This window comes from Megalobrama amblycephala, unplaced genomic scaffold, assembly GCF_018812025.1.
Source record: "Megalobrama amblycephala isolate DHTTF-2021 unplaced genomic scaffold, ASM1881202v1 scaffold552, whole genome shotgun sequence".
Classification (NCBI taxonomy): Eukaryota; Metazoa; Chordata; class Actinopteri; order Cypriniformes; family Xenocyprididae; genus Megalobrama; species Megalobrama amblycephala.
This window is the reverse complement of record NW_025953463.1, coordinates 14,257-30,110: the sequence shown is the minus strand read 5'-3', so window position 1 is coordinate 30,110 and position 15,854 is coordinate 14,257. Positions and strand designations below refer to the sequence as shown.

The window sequence follows — 15,854 nt, the reverse complement described above, 5'->3', positions numbered from 1 at the left end:
GGCAAAATCAAAGCAATCCCCAGGATTTGGCGGCGCTTCCGCAGAGGGGTATGAAGATGCAGGGCATTTATCCAGAGGTTCTGGTCACGGGTGGAGAAGTTTAGCCTCCCTGATGCGGTCCTCAAGGACACATGTAATAACTGTTTGAATGACCCTCTACTGCAGTGGGAGATGGAGCTGGTGGGGAGGTTAAATTTTTGGAACTTCGCCAATTACCTGTATCTGCGTAAAAATAAGCCGATTCTGAGACCTCCTATACCCGCTCCAGCCCGTGAGCCTGCTCCAGAGCCCTCTCCAGCCGGTGTGTCCACTCCAAAGCCCGCCCCAGCCCGTGAGTACGCCCCAGCCCGTGAGTACGCCCCAGCCAGTGAGTTTGCTTCAGCCAGTGAGCCCGCTTCAGCCAGTGAGTCCGCTCCAGCCAGTGAGTCCGCTCCAGCCTGAGCAGCCTGCCGTGGTTCCTGAGCAGCCCGAGCCCACTGCCGTGCCGGAGCAGCCAGAGCCCGCTGTCGTCCCAGAGCAGGCCGCTGTGATCATGACATTACCCCCCCGGAGCGGCTACCAGAGCGGCTACCAGACGCTCCACCAGACAAAAAAAAAAAAAAAACAAAACCACAAAAAACTCAGGAGGGAGGTGGACTGGAGGAGGATCAGGGGGAGGGATGGCGGGTCAAGTCCAGGGTCCCAACTGATACCAGGGCGGTGCTGGCGGAAATGACCAGGCGGGTTCCAGAGGGTCTGGAGTCCTGGCTGATTGCCAGGGCGGTGCTGGAGGAACAGACCAGGCGGGCTCCAGCAGGTTTCTCCGGCGCTGGAGAAACTGACAAGACGGATTCCAGCAGGACAGACGGCCTGTACAGCGGCGGCGGCAGGGCAGACGGCCTGGGAGAGCGGGCAGCTCGGTGACGGCCTCTGTTTATGCATTTCTCAGCGGGTCAAATTTACCCTATATAATTACTTTATTTTCACATTGTGTTTGAGCAAGGTGAAGGCTCACTGTATGGTCACACAACACAAGTTCAAATGAAGATATTTTAACCTACTCATAAATGTTTAAACTTTGGATTCATTATTCATTCATGTTTTGCATTTTTGTTTATTGTTTGCTACTGTGTTGCTATTTAGGGTTACTCAAGTCTGCCTATTTCCAGAAAAAAATATTTCCGATCTATGTTGTAACGAATAAAACTATTTTTATGATTACCCCAAGTTTATTGGTGTTGTTCTCCTATTCAAATTATAAATTATATAACTAAAGTTAATAATTAATTAGGTGAAACTGTGCGCTTAAATTTGGCATTGCATCATGCATACCTTTGTAGTGCAATGAATTATAATGGCTCTTTATTGTCTATTTAGGGTATATTTTTTAAATAACATGGGATATCTTAATATATAATTAATGACACTTTATTATAATATTACAGCACCCAAATATGCATTTATTTCCTTCTAATTCTCGTTGTCATTGCAGGCTGGTGTCACGGGTCGCTGGTTGCAGCACAAAGGAGATAATCAGGATCTTATTGCAGCAGGTTATTTAATCAAACAAACAAACTCAAAAAAACTCTACAAAGAAACACTCTGAAACAGGAACAAAACAACAACTTAACAATGATGAGGACAGACAGAACTGTAGGAAACAGGGTTTAAATACACAAAGGAAACTGAAGCAAACAAGACTAATTAACAAGAAACAGCTGGTACAAATGAACTAATAATGATGGTAACCATAGAAACATGGGAATGGCGGGAAACTGAACAAAAGAGAACGTGACTAAAGGCAAACCAACTAATACATTAACCACATCAAAACAGTAATCATGTGCATGTAAATTTTACCCGCTGGCAGTTTTAGGAATACAACGACCCCTGGTGGTTGTAGTGTTAAAAGGGTTTATCTGTCCTCTTCCATGATAATTGAGTGAGCCAAAACTCTCTCTAAATTCCTTCCATCATAAAATCCTATCAGTCTTCATGTTTTCTGTATCCAGAGGTTTGGTGTTAGCTGCATTTGTTGCAGTTTTGAGGGATGGTTTAGAGACCTTTGTTGGGAGAGTGGGTTTGTTGGATAATTTATTAAATATAATGAACAGTCTGTGTGTGTCTGATTGGTCCAGATGCTACACACCATAATGTTGACTACAAACTTTATTATTTTCAATAAACCATCCACATCAAAATCTCTGTCAATTCTCAGCAAGAAGTTCTGTACATATATGAAAGAAATAATGTCAAACTGGTTTGTAAATTAGTTTCACTCTCAGTTGTGTTTCTGCTCGTCTCTTCTCTCTTTTCTGGTCTTGTTTCTCTCTCCTTCAGTGATTCTGCTTATCAGGTTTTCATCAGTGTCTGAATTCACTCACCTCCTTTCATTCACTTTGTCAAGAAGGCTATAATTGTGAACTAATGTAGGGAATACTGAATGAGGGTGTGATTTGGAACACAGCCTCTGAGTTTTTAATTCACAAAAACATTTGTATTTTTAGTGTTATTACTTTTGAACCCCATGTTATTAGTTCTTTAAAGAAGAAACTCAAGATAGATTTAAACCTTTAGTTATTTTTCCAAACATACTTTGCAGACATTCTTTACAACTTAAAGGTGCTAAAGAGGATCTTTTCGTCGACTGAGAAACCAAAGACTGTTAGTGAGTTTTTGAAATGAGCGCATGCGTAAGAACAGCCCCCCTCCTTCACAGCTCATTTCGAGGGAATGCCTCCCAAAACTCGTGCACGAGTATTGGAACGTGAGTGTTTGTTTACAACCGGCATTCGCTGTGTCGTGTTAGTGGATTCATTATGTCAGACTCACCGCAGGTAACTCATAATCTGCAGTTGTTACTCCTGTCTCCTGACAAAAACATTGCATGCGGCGCCTGTGGAGTGTGGAAAGTTACTGGAGCGCGCAGCCACGCACGTCTCTCACAAGGAACGTCATGGCAGTGATTGACAAGCCAGAGGGCCAATCCGCGCACGTCTCTCACAAGGAACGTTACGGCAGTGATTGACAAGCCAGAGGGCCAATCGATTGGCTGATGTTTTTAAGGCCCTACCTCGTGCACAGATGATGTATATTAATATTATTCCTTTCAGTGCACCTAATAAATAGTCTTTTATCAGTTAGTAAAGACAGTTTCAAGTAATACTGCAAAAAGTCAGCGCTTAAAACAAGTAAAAACAATCTGCCCAAGACGAAACACTCTCACGTCTTGTTTCGAGTTTGGATGTTGAGACGTTAATGATAGTATTCACTAACAAAATTATTTATTTTGGAGTGAAGCACAACTAAAAACGTAAAGGTAATGTTTTAACCTATGACAGAAACATTGTTACCATGTCTTTTATGGATGTCTAAAAGGACATTAGGCCATATAGCCAATAGGCCTTATATACATTTTACTCTTAGAATTTCATTCCACCACAGAGATGACCAAGACAGGTGTGTCAACTTCATTCCAGCTTTAAGTCACAAACATTGCTAACATATTTTGCTGGAAATGAAAGTGCATTTCTCAGAAACTTCACATCAACACAAACAATGAGCATTATTATTTATTTCCTTTTGCTGACTTGAGTTTCTGTTGCTTTTTGGCATTACTGGAATATTTTTGACCTTTTTTTTTTTCTTTCTCAGATCTCATCTAAACAGGTCTCCAACCTTATTTCATTTAAGAGATACTTTTTTGAAATGAAAGTGGTTGAGAGCCTCTCATGTTTAAATCTCTTAAATGTATCATAAGTCTCAAGTCTACTTTATTTATAGAGCCCTTTCCACTACAAAGTAGACCAAAGGACTGTACAGCAACACAACAAACAAAAACAAAAAATATACAATAACAGAAAAACATTTAAAACAATATACATCATCCAAAGGTCAACAGTTAAAAGCCATAGCTCTCATAACTCTCAAACGGTAAAAGTCAAAACTGTTGTACATCTGAAAGAGTTTTTACATATCCCCCTTTGATGTAAGAGAAAATAATACACATTAAGTTATTTTCCATCTACCTGTTAAAATTGGTTTATTTAACTGTAGGAGAGCTGATTATTTTTCCAAATAGTGTTTGTTGATGTAGGAAAAGTTTAATTCTTATTGAAATTATATGATATTGTGATTTATTGAAATCAGTATCATGTTGTGAGGCAGTTGGTGATATCTCTAGGTCTTATTGGTGGTGATATCTCTAGCTCTATTTGAGTATAGGGGGAATCCTGCAAACAAAATAGTTTTTAATTAATCATGATCATTTCAGCTAAGAACATTTCATTCATTTAGTCTCCTTTCAGTCAATAATCTATGACAACCAGGGACTCATATATAATATACACATACATTGCAACAGCTATCGTTAAAAACACTGAATGCCTTACAGTAACCTTACAGTAAGGAACTCCCTACAGAAAAACCTGTTTCTCAAGCATGTAATCAGGAGGATATATAAACCCTCCAGTTCAAATGAGGAGGAACTTGACTGTCAAAAAGCAGTGTGTATTGACACTCTGTCTGTGTGTTCATGCAGTGAAATGGCAGAAGCCAGTATCTCATGGGCTGAAGATCAGTTCAGATGTTCAGTGTGTCTGGATCTACTGAAGGATCCAGTGACGATTTCCTGTGGACACAGTTACTGTACGGAATGCATCTCAGGTTGCTGGGGTGAAGAGGATTGGAAGGGAATCTACAGCTGCCCTCAGTGCAGAAAAACCTTCACGCCAAGACCAGTTTTAGGTAAGAATGTGGTGATTGCTGAAATGGTGGAGAAACTGAATGCGATGAGACTCCAATCTGCTCCTGTTCCTCCTCCTGTTCCTGCTTTTCGTCATCATCATCACACTGTATCTGGAGACGTGCAGTGCAACTCTTGCACTGGAATAAAACAGAAAGCAATGAAGTCGTGCCTGGAGTGCCGAAGCTCTTACTGTCCAAATCACCTTGAACAGCATGAGAATCTCTTCAAAGATAAAGGACACAATCTGATGGATGCCAATGGACGACTGCATGAGATGATCTGCCCTAGACATAATAAAATTCTGGAAATTTACTGCCATACTGACCAGCAGTGTATCTGTACACTTTGTTTGATGGATGAACACAAAAATCATGACACTGTGTCAACTGCAGCTGCGAGGACAGAGAAACAGGTACTGCTTCCTTGCAGATTTTTGTTATAACAATGTTCTCCAAATATTCAGTGTTAGTTCTGGGATTGTAAAAAATGTCCAGTTTTCTTGATGTTAGAGGAACATGTTGCTTAAACATTCTTTACTTAATTTTGATTTAAAATTCAACATTTTAGGAAAGTTAATTTGTAACATTCCAAGAACATAAAAATGTCCAGTTTCCTTAATGTTAGTAGAATGTTATTTAAAGGTAAGTATGATGTTCCTGAAAGATTATTTCAATCATTAAAACACCTGATGTGAACAAGCCCTTAATGAAAGAAAAATAAGAACACAAACTATAACTTTCTTCAGCTACAGCCTTAGATTAAATCAACTGAAGTTAAAAGACATTAAATCTCTCAAGATCTCAGCAGAGGATAATCAAACTCCACAAACAGCATTACCAGCTTCACTTATTACTAACCAGATTGACTTTATTTCTGTCAGGAGTCTACAAAAGCTCTTATGGAGAATTAACAGAGGTTTAGATGCTGATGTTTGGTTTAAATGTTCAGTTTGAGGTCACATCATGGAGATCAGTGTTTACTTTAGTTGGGCTATTGACCCTTGGCTTTTGAGTTTCTTTTTTCAGCAATTGCGGGTGTTTTCAGAAAACATTTCTGCATTGATAAAGCAGTCCAATATGGCTGCTTTAATGGTCATTTTTCAGTAGTTTTGCGTACTTTTGGAATTGAAGCAGTTTTGGGGAAGAAAGTAATAAAGTCAACGAATTTGACTTAAGTGATTTGTGTAAGATTGTCCAAATCTATTTGAAAGTTAAGAGGTTGAGACACACTTAAACATCATCACTCATCATACAAAACTCAACAATGGTGACAATAAAAAAAAATATTTCAGCTGCATAGCTGCAATTATTCATGCTGCAATGCATGCTGGGAACCATGAATGTGTTTTGTATGCTGACATGAAGCATGTCACCAGTGTTGTGTTTCATATGCCGAATGTCTGTGAGTGTATAAATGACACAAAACATGTTTTAAATAGAAATTTAACAATGACAGTGTTATTTATACACTCACAGACATCAACATTCAGCATCTGAAACACTACAGTGGTGTTACAAATTATATTTATTACATCAGCTGAGTTTAATACTTTTCAATAATGCTTCAATTCTATGTCAGCAATTAAAGAAAAAGCAGTTGTTTAAACCACATTAATGTTTAAACACATTAATTTAAACAGACATGTTATTTGCTTTATCAATGCAGAAATGTTTTCTGAAAACATCTGCAATTGCTGAAAAAGGAACAACTTATCAAATGTGTAATGAAGTCCACTGGAGGTGAGCATAGTAGTGCAGTTTATTAAACATGAACGTAATACAAAAACAAAGATGTGGCTTGACGTGACTTGACTTGACTAAAACTGACACTCACCAAACAGCAAGTTACACAAACAAAGCTAGACTAGAGACATTGGTGACATGAGGGCTATTTATACAAAAGACTAATGATAAAACAAGGAACACCTGTGAGCACAATCAAGACAATGAACCAATGAGAAAACAGAACTGACAATCACCTGACTTGGACAATCAATGAGAACATGACACAATCACAAGTGGAGGACATGGCAAGATCACTTGAGGAGCAAGGGAATCACATGCCAAGATAGGAAACATAACTGTGACATGATATGCCAATGGTAGGTGTCACTGTATTCATTGCTGGAGGTGTCATTCTGTTCTGGCTGCTGTCATTGCTGACGTCGAGGCTTGGTTCTTTCCTTTGAAGTCACAGGGTAGCAGAAGGTTTATGTGAATCACTATGTCTCTTCCTTTTCCATTTTCTGGGCTGATCTCATAAACGGGGCTGCCATCTGCTTTCATCTCCTTCACTTATACACTTGATCCTCCCTGAATCTTTCCTGGCCCCCTCTGGGGTAAGGTTTCCGAGGAGAACTCTGTCACCTGGGTGGAGGTCTCTTCTTTGAACTTTCCTGTCATAGAAGACTTTTCCCGAAACCTGCTGCCTTAAGGGCTGCTTTAGCTGCAATCTGCAATCTTTTTCCAAAGACTCACATAGTAATTTGTGTCCTGGGACTCATCCTTTCCAAGTCTGAACAGCAGATCAATGGGCAGGCGAGGAGAATGTCCAAAGATGAGGTAATAGGGCTTGACGGCCTTAGCGAGGGAATCCTTGTCCTCCAGGGTGTGCAGCATGGACAACAGGGTATGGTTAAACCTCTCCACCTGCTCCTTATCCTGGGGGTGGTATGGTGTCGTGTGTGAGCCCTGGATGCCAGAAAGTTTCTTCAAGCTGACCATCTACTTGGGAACCCGAACTTAAGGTAAAACCACTGCAGGGTTCTCTGCTCTCACTTCAGCTCTACTTGGCCTCCTGCTCTGTGACTTGTATCAGAAAACTCTTGACCAGATTTCATCCTCTTCCTGGCTTTGCAAATTTGATTTGGGGTGAGAGGTTGTCTGGTCTCACCGTCTTTCACCAGGCTCAAAGCACTGACCTGGATCAACCCCATACCCCAGCAATGGTTTCTCCTTTTTGCAACGACTCTCTCCATAGATGCACTGATTACATTTTGACTGGCCTCTGCCGCACAGCTATGCATGCAATCCTCAATATCCAATGGCATCCGTGACAACCCATCTGTATCTGAGTTGCTCTTGCCTGGGCCGTACCGGATGGTAAAGATATAATCAACCAACTCCACCACCCATCTGTGTCCTGTTGCATTGAGTTTCGCGGTAGTATGAATGATGGGGCGTGGTAAATATAATCTCGGAAATGTTCTCAGATGGCGCACTTCAACACTAAAAACTCTAGCTTTCCAGAGTGCAGATGGTACCTCTTCTCTTATGGACTCAGGGTGTGGGAGCCATAAGCGATCACTCTCATCTTGCTGCTTCTGGTATAACATTGCACCTAGACCAACTTGGGATGCATCACAATGTAATACAAACAGCTGGGTGAAGTCAAGAATATCCAAGCACAGGGGGCTTTGTAAGTGCCTATACCTTATATATCCTTTGACTTTACGTACTCATTCGTAGAGCACCCATGGTGTGATGAACACTGTGAGAGGGTGGCTCTCCTCATCCAAATAACCCTGACGGTTTGCTTTACCCTGGTCTAAGACCGAGAACCATGAGCTCCCACCCAGAGCTCAGTATCGGATGGTGGGTGGGGACTGACTTATGGTTGAGTTCTCTTAAGTCAACACAGAGACGGAGACTACCGTCCTTGCAGATGCATACCACCAGCGAAAAATAATGGGATCGGGAAGGTGTGATCCAGCCTCTTCTCAATAGATACTGCAGGCACTCTTTAACCCTTTAATGGAAGCATATTGATGGCACTTGGAAACAAAAAATATTTCACATTATTTCTTGTTTCATTTGGGAACATTTTTTTTGATAAAACATTTTTTGACCTCCCTCCCTAATAAATCATTAAGTAAAAAGGGAAAAAACACTTTAAACACATTGATATATTGGATTTGACACATGCATAGGTTTGTATCATGTCAAGTAATATATTAAATGTAATAAGATTTCACTTCATACAAAACTTCAAAAAGCAGTTCTTCTCTGCTGTGAAATAGAGGTGTACTTTACACTTTTTGGTGACCCAAACTTTCAATAAGTCATCAACTTCTAAACCTCTGTTAATTCTCAATAAAAACTGCTGTAGACGTCTAACAGAAATAAAGTCAAACTGGTTAGTAATAAGTGAAGCTGGTAATGCTATTTTTGGAGTTGATGATTCTCCTCTGCTGAGATCTTCAGAGATCTTGAGAGATTAATGTCTGTTGATTTCATCTAAGGCTGTAGCTGAAGAAAGTTGTAGTTTGTGTTCCTATTTCAGGAACATCATTCTAACATTTAAATAACATTCTACTAACATTAAGGAAGCTGTAAGTTTTTATGTTTTTGGAATGTTTATGGTGTTTTTTCTTCTTCTTCTCCTTATTATTCTCCTGTTCATGTTATTTATTAAATTAAAAGATGTCTTTGAAGATTTCTTTTATTGTGCACTTCATATCAGCTACACACCATGACAACAGTAAATACAATTATAATGTTTCAAAAGATTTCTATTTCAAATAAATTCTGTTCTTTTGAACTTTTTATTTCTGAAATTGCATTACACTTTCCCCAAAAATAGCAGTTCTGCAACTGTTTTCAACATTGATAATAATTATAAATGTTTCTTGAGCAGCAAATCATCATATTAGAATGATTTCTGAAGGATCATGTGACACTGAAGACTGGAGTAATGATGCTGAAAATTCAGCTTTGATCACAGGAATACATTACAGATTAAAATATATTCACATAGAGAACAGCTATTTTAACTTTAAATTTCACAATATTACTGTTTTTATTGTAATATTAATCCAGCTTTGGTGAACAGATGAGACTTTGTTCAAAAACATTTAATTCATTTATATATCTGTTTTTCTGCAGCAACATTTTGAGGAAACTCTGATAAAAATCCAGAAGATAATCCAGCAGAAAGAGAAAGATCTTCATCAGCTGCGAGAGGCTGTGGCATCTCATAAGGCGAGTTTGGAGAAGAAGAGAAGTTTGAGTCTCAGTTTAGACCTTTGTCCAGTGCTGGAGCTCTTCTAGTCCCACTGAAGCCACTGTGTGATTGTGATGTGTGTGTAACAGGGCTTTTCACAGACAGCAGTGAAGGACAGCGAGAGGATCTTCACTGAGCTCATCCGCTCCATTGAGAGACGTCGTTCTGAGGTGACACAGCTGATCAGAGATCAGGAACGAGTTGCAGTGAGTCGAGCTGAAGAACGACTGGAGCGTCTGGAGCAGGAGATCAATGATCTGAGGTGGAGAGATGCTGAGCTGAAGCAGCTTTCACAAACACAGGATCATGTTCATTTCTTCCAGGTAACAGTGATCTTCTCAAACACTGAGGACTTTAACAAGCTTCTGTAATTACAAGGAGTTTGTCTTTTTGTCTTTGTGTCTGTAGAGTTTGTTTTTCTGCCTTTCTCTCTGGATCTACAGATGGAATCACTGAGGGTTCACAGCTATCTTTTGACAATGTAGAGAAAACCGTCTCTAAACTCAAAGACAAACTGCAGCAGTTCTCCATAGAGACTAAAGAAAACATATATGGAAGAGGTAAATACTGATTTACTCTCAGAAATGAGTTTAGCACTATTCATTTAATATAGTATAAATAGTTGGTTTAAAGGGATAGTTCACCCAAAAATTAAAATTACCCCATGATTTACTCACCCTCAAGCCATCCTAGGTGTATATGACTATCTTCTTTCAGACGAATACATGCAGAGTTATATTAAATAATGTCCAGGGTAATCCATGCATCCACTCCCATGATAATGGGAGTGGATGGTGGCCCAAAATTTGAAGTCCAAAAAAACTGCTGTGGTGGTGCTCATGCAGGATATGCGAAGCTATACTAACAGAGGTTGAGAGTGCCATGAATGGCTGATTGGAATGCCTCCTTTAGAAGTTTTTGATGCTGCCGGTGAGAGGACTGAGCGCTGCTGTGTAACACAATATGAAGCTTTCTGCCTTTGTTGAGCCAAAGTGTTCTCGAAGTAGTATTCTCCTTATCTCATATAAACTGGAGCCTTCGACCAAGGCCTGAAGGACCTGGTGGTACACAGTCTGTAGAGTAAGTATTATTTTGTGTGTAAATATTATGTTGTTATAGGTGTGGGCTAGCTGTGTTCACCCTATGCATTTGTTTTACAGTCAGGCTGGTGGAATACCGAGTTGTGCTAGTTTTTAAATTGCATGTAGAGATTTAAAAAATATAACTAATTTTAAAAAACCTTACAACAATTACATGAGCGGTTACTTAAAAACTTCATATAGCAATCATATTACAGTATTTTTTGAATATATACCTCATTTGGTTGAAACAACAGCATAGGTGTAGGCACAGCTGATGATTTCAGAGCTCGTCTTGTACTTCCACTCTTCTCTGCCTTGTAATCCTTGGAGCGGAAATGTTGACTCCACAGCACACGTTTAGATCATTTTTCCACGGGTCTATTTACATCCCAGAGAATAGCGAGCAGCCATAGCTTCAATCATTCAGGATCCTTTACAGGGAATTTGTGTAATGTTAATGGTGAATCTACCTTTAATGTCGGCACACGTAATCTCAAGACTTTAGCTTTGTTGAAGCAACCCGGATATTCACAAGAAATTACCATTTTAACTCTAATAAAATGTAGAGTATAGCTCAAACAATTTGCACGGCTTTCCTTTGCAGCACACGACTTGGTTCTCACGAGACTAGCATATTCTCACTGGAGTTCACATTGCGCTTGCGTCTTACATCATAAGCTGGGACTCCACTCTCTCATGAACGCGCATATGACAGTAAGCGGATTACAGGTTCTAAAGTTTTAAATATGGATATTTTTCAAACACAAACGCATCGCTTCACTTCAGAACTTTATTAACCCCCTGGAGCCGTGTGGACTTCTTTTATAATGGATGGGTGCAGTTTTTTTTTTCTGTCTTTAGAATTTGGGGCACCATCCACTCCCATTATAAAGCATGGATTAGCCTGGACATTATTTAATATAACTCTGATTGTGTTCGTCTGAAAGAAGAATGTCATAAACACCAAGGATGGCTTGAGGGTGAGTAAACCATGGGCTAATTTTTATTTTGGGGTGAACTGTCACTTTAATTTTATTTCTTTGTGAGAATTAACCTGCAGATGTGTTTTGGTGTCCATAGTGAAAACCATACAGGTCATTGGTGCTCCTGAATTTCAGACCAGAGAGGAGTTTATACAATGTGAGTTACTATGAAAATACACATCTAAAATTCAGTGTAGAGAGAGGTTGACTGTTTTACACTAAATTAATGGCATGCAGTTGTTCAAGACCAAACGTTTTTTTTTTAATTTTCTTTGTTTAAAATACATAGGCTACAACAAATAAATAATTCAATCAATATTATAAAATATAGCTGCTAGCTGCAATTATTGGGGCCAAACACCAAAAAGCCATGATGAATCATGCAAGTATGGCTGGAAGAATCAGACCAACTGCAACAATGAGTAATCAAAGACATTTATTGATGATTTTAGTCAAAATGGCAAAGATACAATTGCTAGTAATATGATTTAAGTGCTTATCACTTTCAATCAATAGGTGACAATGACACACAACGTTTGGTGTCAATATGTCAAAGCACTGTAGAGATACAGCCTTAGTATTGTTTTGGCATCATGCCATCATGATATTAACACAAAACCCATAATTTTTGCTAGCATGGTCTGAAGATGATCTGATTTGAATTTGGTGAAAATCGGAACAACAGTCTAGGAGGAGTTCGAAAAAGTTTTTCTGAAAACTCAAAATTTTGAAAAAAAAAAAAAAAATTCATAATGGAAAATGATGTCATAGGATGCAATCAAATCATCTTGAGCCAAGGAATCAGAGGAAAACATGAGCATAAACATGAGTGCAACTTTAGTCAGTTGGTGGCGCTAGAGAGTTTGAGTTAGAGATTCCAAATTCGCTATGGTGACAGTGACAGTTCAGACTGTCCTCTATCTGTGTGCTAAATTTCATAATTTTCCCGCAAATGGTTCCATGGGCTGCCATATAGAGCCTCTCAAAAATTCTACTTATTGATTAAAATTAATTGTGATTTAATTGATGATTTTTCCACTCAGAGAGAGGCATTTAAATGAGTGAGTGATTATTTGTTTATCTCCATCAGATACCCGTCTGTTGACTCTGGATCTGAACTCAGTAAATTATTTGCTCTATCTGTCTGAGGGAAACACAATGATCACTGTTGCTGACACAGTCCAGTCGTATCCTGATCATCCAGACAGATTTGATATTTGGACAGAGGCATTGTGTAGAGAGAATGTGTGTGGACGCTGTTACTGGGAGGTGGAGTGGGCTGGTGATGGGAGATTAGGAGTAGATATAGGAGTGACATATAAGAGCATCAGCAGGAAAGGAGATGGTCCAGAAAGTGCAGCTGGACGTAACGATCAGTCCTGGAGTTTGTTCTGCTCTCCAGACTATTGCTCATTCTGGCACAATAACATTGAGGCAATCCTTCCTGTAGTCAATATCTCCAGTAGAATAGGAGTGTATGTGGATGAAAGCGCAGGGATTTTATCCTTCTACAGTGTCTCAGACACAATGAGCCTCATCCACAGAGTCCAGACCACATTCACTGAGATGCTCTATGCTGTGTTTGGATGTGATAGACACTCAACAGTGGAACTGTGTTGTCTAACCAATTAAAACATATAGAGATTCCATCAATTATTTTGTTATATCCACTACTGAACTTTTAATGATCACAGATATATTAAAAATATGTCAAATGTAAATATATATTTAATTTTTTTCGAGACTTGATGTAACTCTTGTTTGTATGTCTGAAGTAGCTTTCAGATATCCCAATAAAATAAATAAACTTGCAATAATAAGTTTGTGAACCCTTTGAATATATCTGCATTTCTCATTGAGATACTCATAAAATGTGGCCTGATATTAATCTTACAAATAATTGTAGTTAAATTAAAACAATCTGAAACTAACATAACTAGTTGTATTTTGCAGAATCATTGAGTACTTTGAAGAATCATTCTGTTGGATATTGTTTGAAAAAGGTATTTTAAAATGTTCTCATAATGTTAGTGTCAAGGGGTGTAACGGTACACATATTCGTACCAAGGTCTGTTTCATTGGTTTTTGCCTGCTCGTTCATAACCAATGAAACAGACCTACAACAGACTCATTATACAGAATAATGAATATAAATACAGTGGTGGTCAGAATAATTGGCACCCTTGGTAAATATGATCAAAGATGACTGTAAAAATAAATCTGCATTGTTTATCCTTTTGATCTTTAATTCATAAAATTAGCAAAAATCTAACATTTCATCGAAGTAAAAGAATTGAAAGTGGGGGGGAAATCACACTATGAAATAAATGTTTTTCTCCAAAACATGTTGACCACAATTATTGGCACCCCTAGAAATTCCTATGGGTAAAATATCTATAAATATCTATCTTCCTATTCATATTTACATTTTTTAGCACACAAGGGTGATCATAAACATGAAATTATCCAGCCATGACTTCCTGTTCCACAGGAGTATAAACATGAGGAAACACAAAGGCCAAATTCCCTTAATCATTCATCACAATGAGAAAAACCAAAGAATATATTTCTGATGTGCAGCAAAAGATTGTTGAGCTTCACAAAATAGAAAGTGGCTGTAAGAAAATACCGAAAACATTGAAAATCCCCATTTCCACCATCAGGGCAATAAATAAGAAGTTCCAATCAACTAAACATGTTACAAATCTGCCTGGAAGAGGACATGTGTCTAAATCGTCCTAATGCACGGTGAGCAGGAAAGTTTGAGTGGCCAAAGACTCTCCAAGGATCACAGCTGGAGAATTGATGAGATTAGTTGAGTCTTGAGTCTCAGAAAGCCTAAAAAAATTATCAAACAGAACCTACATCCCCACAAGTTGTTCAGGAGGGTTTCAAGAAAAATCCTCTGCTTTCATCCAGAAACAATCTCCAGCATATTCAGTTGTCAGACAAGACTGAAACTTCAAACAGGACCAGCTTCTATGGTCAGATGAAACTAAAAAAAGAGCTTTTTGGCAGCAAACCCACCAGATGGGTTTGGTGCACACATGGATAAAAAGTGCCCCATGCCCACGGTCAAATATACTGCTGGATCTTTAATGTTGTGGGCCTATTTTTCTGCTTGAGATCCTGGACATCTTGTTCAGATAAATGGTATCATGGATTCTATCAAATACCAACAAAAAAAAAAATCAAAACCTGACCGCTTCTGCTAGAAATCCAATAATGGGCCGTGGTTGAATCAAAAGAAACTCTTCCAGAAGAGAGCTAGATAGGCTAAGAAAAATGGTGGTTTAGGAAGAAGTGGACCTGCTCCGTTGGTTTTATTATTTTGCATTCTGCATTATTTTGTTAATGTTGTTCATTGTGTTCATTATATAGTTTTCATGTATAAAAAGCGTTGGAGCATTTAGAAGCACATAACGATACACAGTTATAGCCACGCTCTCTAAACATTTATATGTAAGTTTATTTTATTTTAGCCATTTTATTTACCTGTGACTTTTTAATTTGTATTTTATTTTTGATGTTTCTTCCATTCTGTTTTGGTCGTTTCTTTTGAACATTAAACAGTTTTTGTATCAATATTTGTGTCAAACTGTGTGTGTGTATTCCCCCAAATTGCATTACTGTTCAATAATTCGTGCCATATACATATAGTTTCACTTTTCACTTTAAATGAACTGAAGCAAATTAGGAGTAGAACAGCAGAAGATTCCACTGGTTTGTCCTGAACGTCGGTGTCTCAAGTTGTCCACCAGAGGGCAGCAGAGGCTTTTTAATGCAAAGCCCCCAGGTTCTGTTCTCTGTTATCGCCTAAAGTTTAACAGGGATGCAGATTATTAAAGTTATACTCATCTTTATGGATAGATGGGGGGGCCAAGAAACACCACTGTACTTCAGTCTAAAATAAAATGCACCTGTGCTTTGCTGTGAGGGGGAAAACATCAAGTGCTCTTCAGCAGTGCCCACAGGTGTCAGTTGAAGCTATATTATAGGGGACACTGCGGGTTCACACAGATTCCCATCCCCCTCTGTGACCCCTCTGTGTTGTAAATCAAT

At 38.9% G+C, this 15,854-nt stretch overlaps 1 protein-coding gene across 1 annotated transcript; it reads left to right on the top strand.

The window, feature by feature from the left end:
- The first annotated feature begins 4,489 nt into the window (after positions 1-4,489).
- Positions 4,490-13,789, top strand: LOC125262012 (E3 ubiquitin/ISG15 ligase TRIM25-like). Its single transcript, XM_048180568.1, has 6 exons — positions 4,490-5,138; positions 9,610-9,733; positions 9,833-10,046; positions 10,133-10,287; positions 11,890-11,949; positions 12,883-13,789. The coding sequence occupies exons 1-6, from the start codon at positions 4,524-4,526 to the stop codon at positions 13,422-13,424; spliced, it is 1,710 nt and encodes a 569-aa protein (XP_048036525.1). The 5' UTR covers positions 4,490-4,523; the 3' UTR covers positions 13,425-13,789.
- Positions 13,790-15,854: the final 2,065 nt, after the last annotated feature.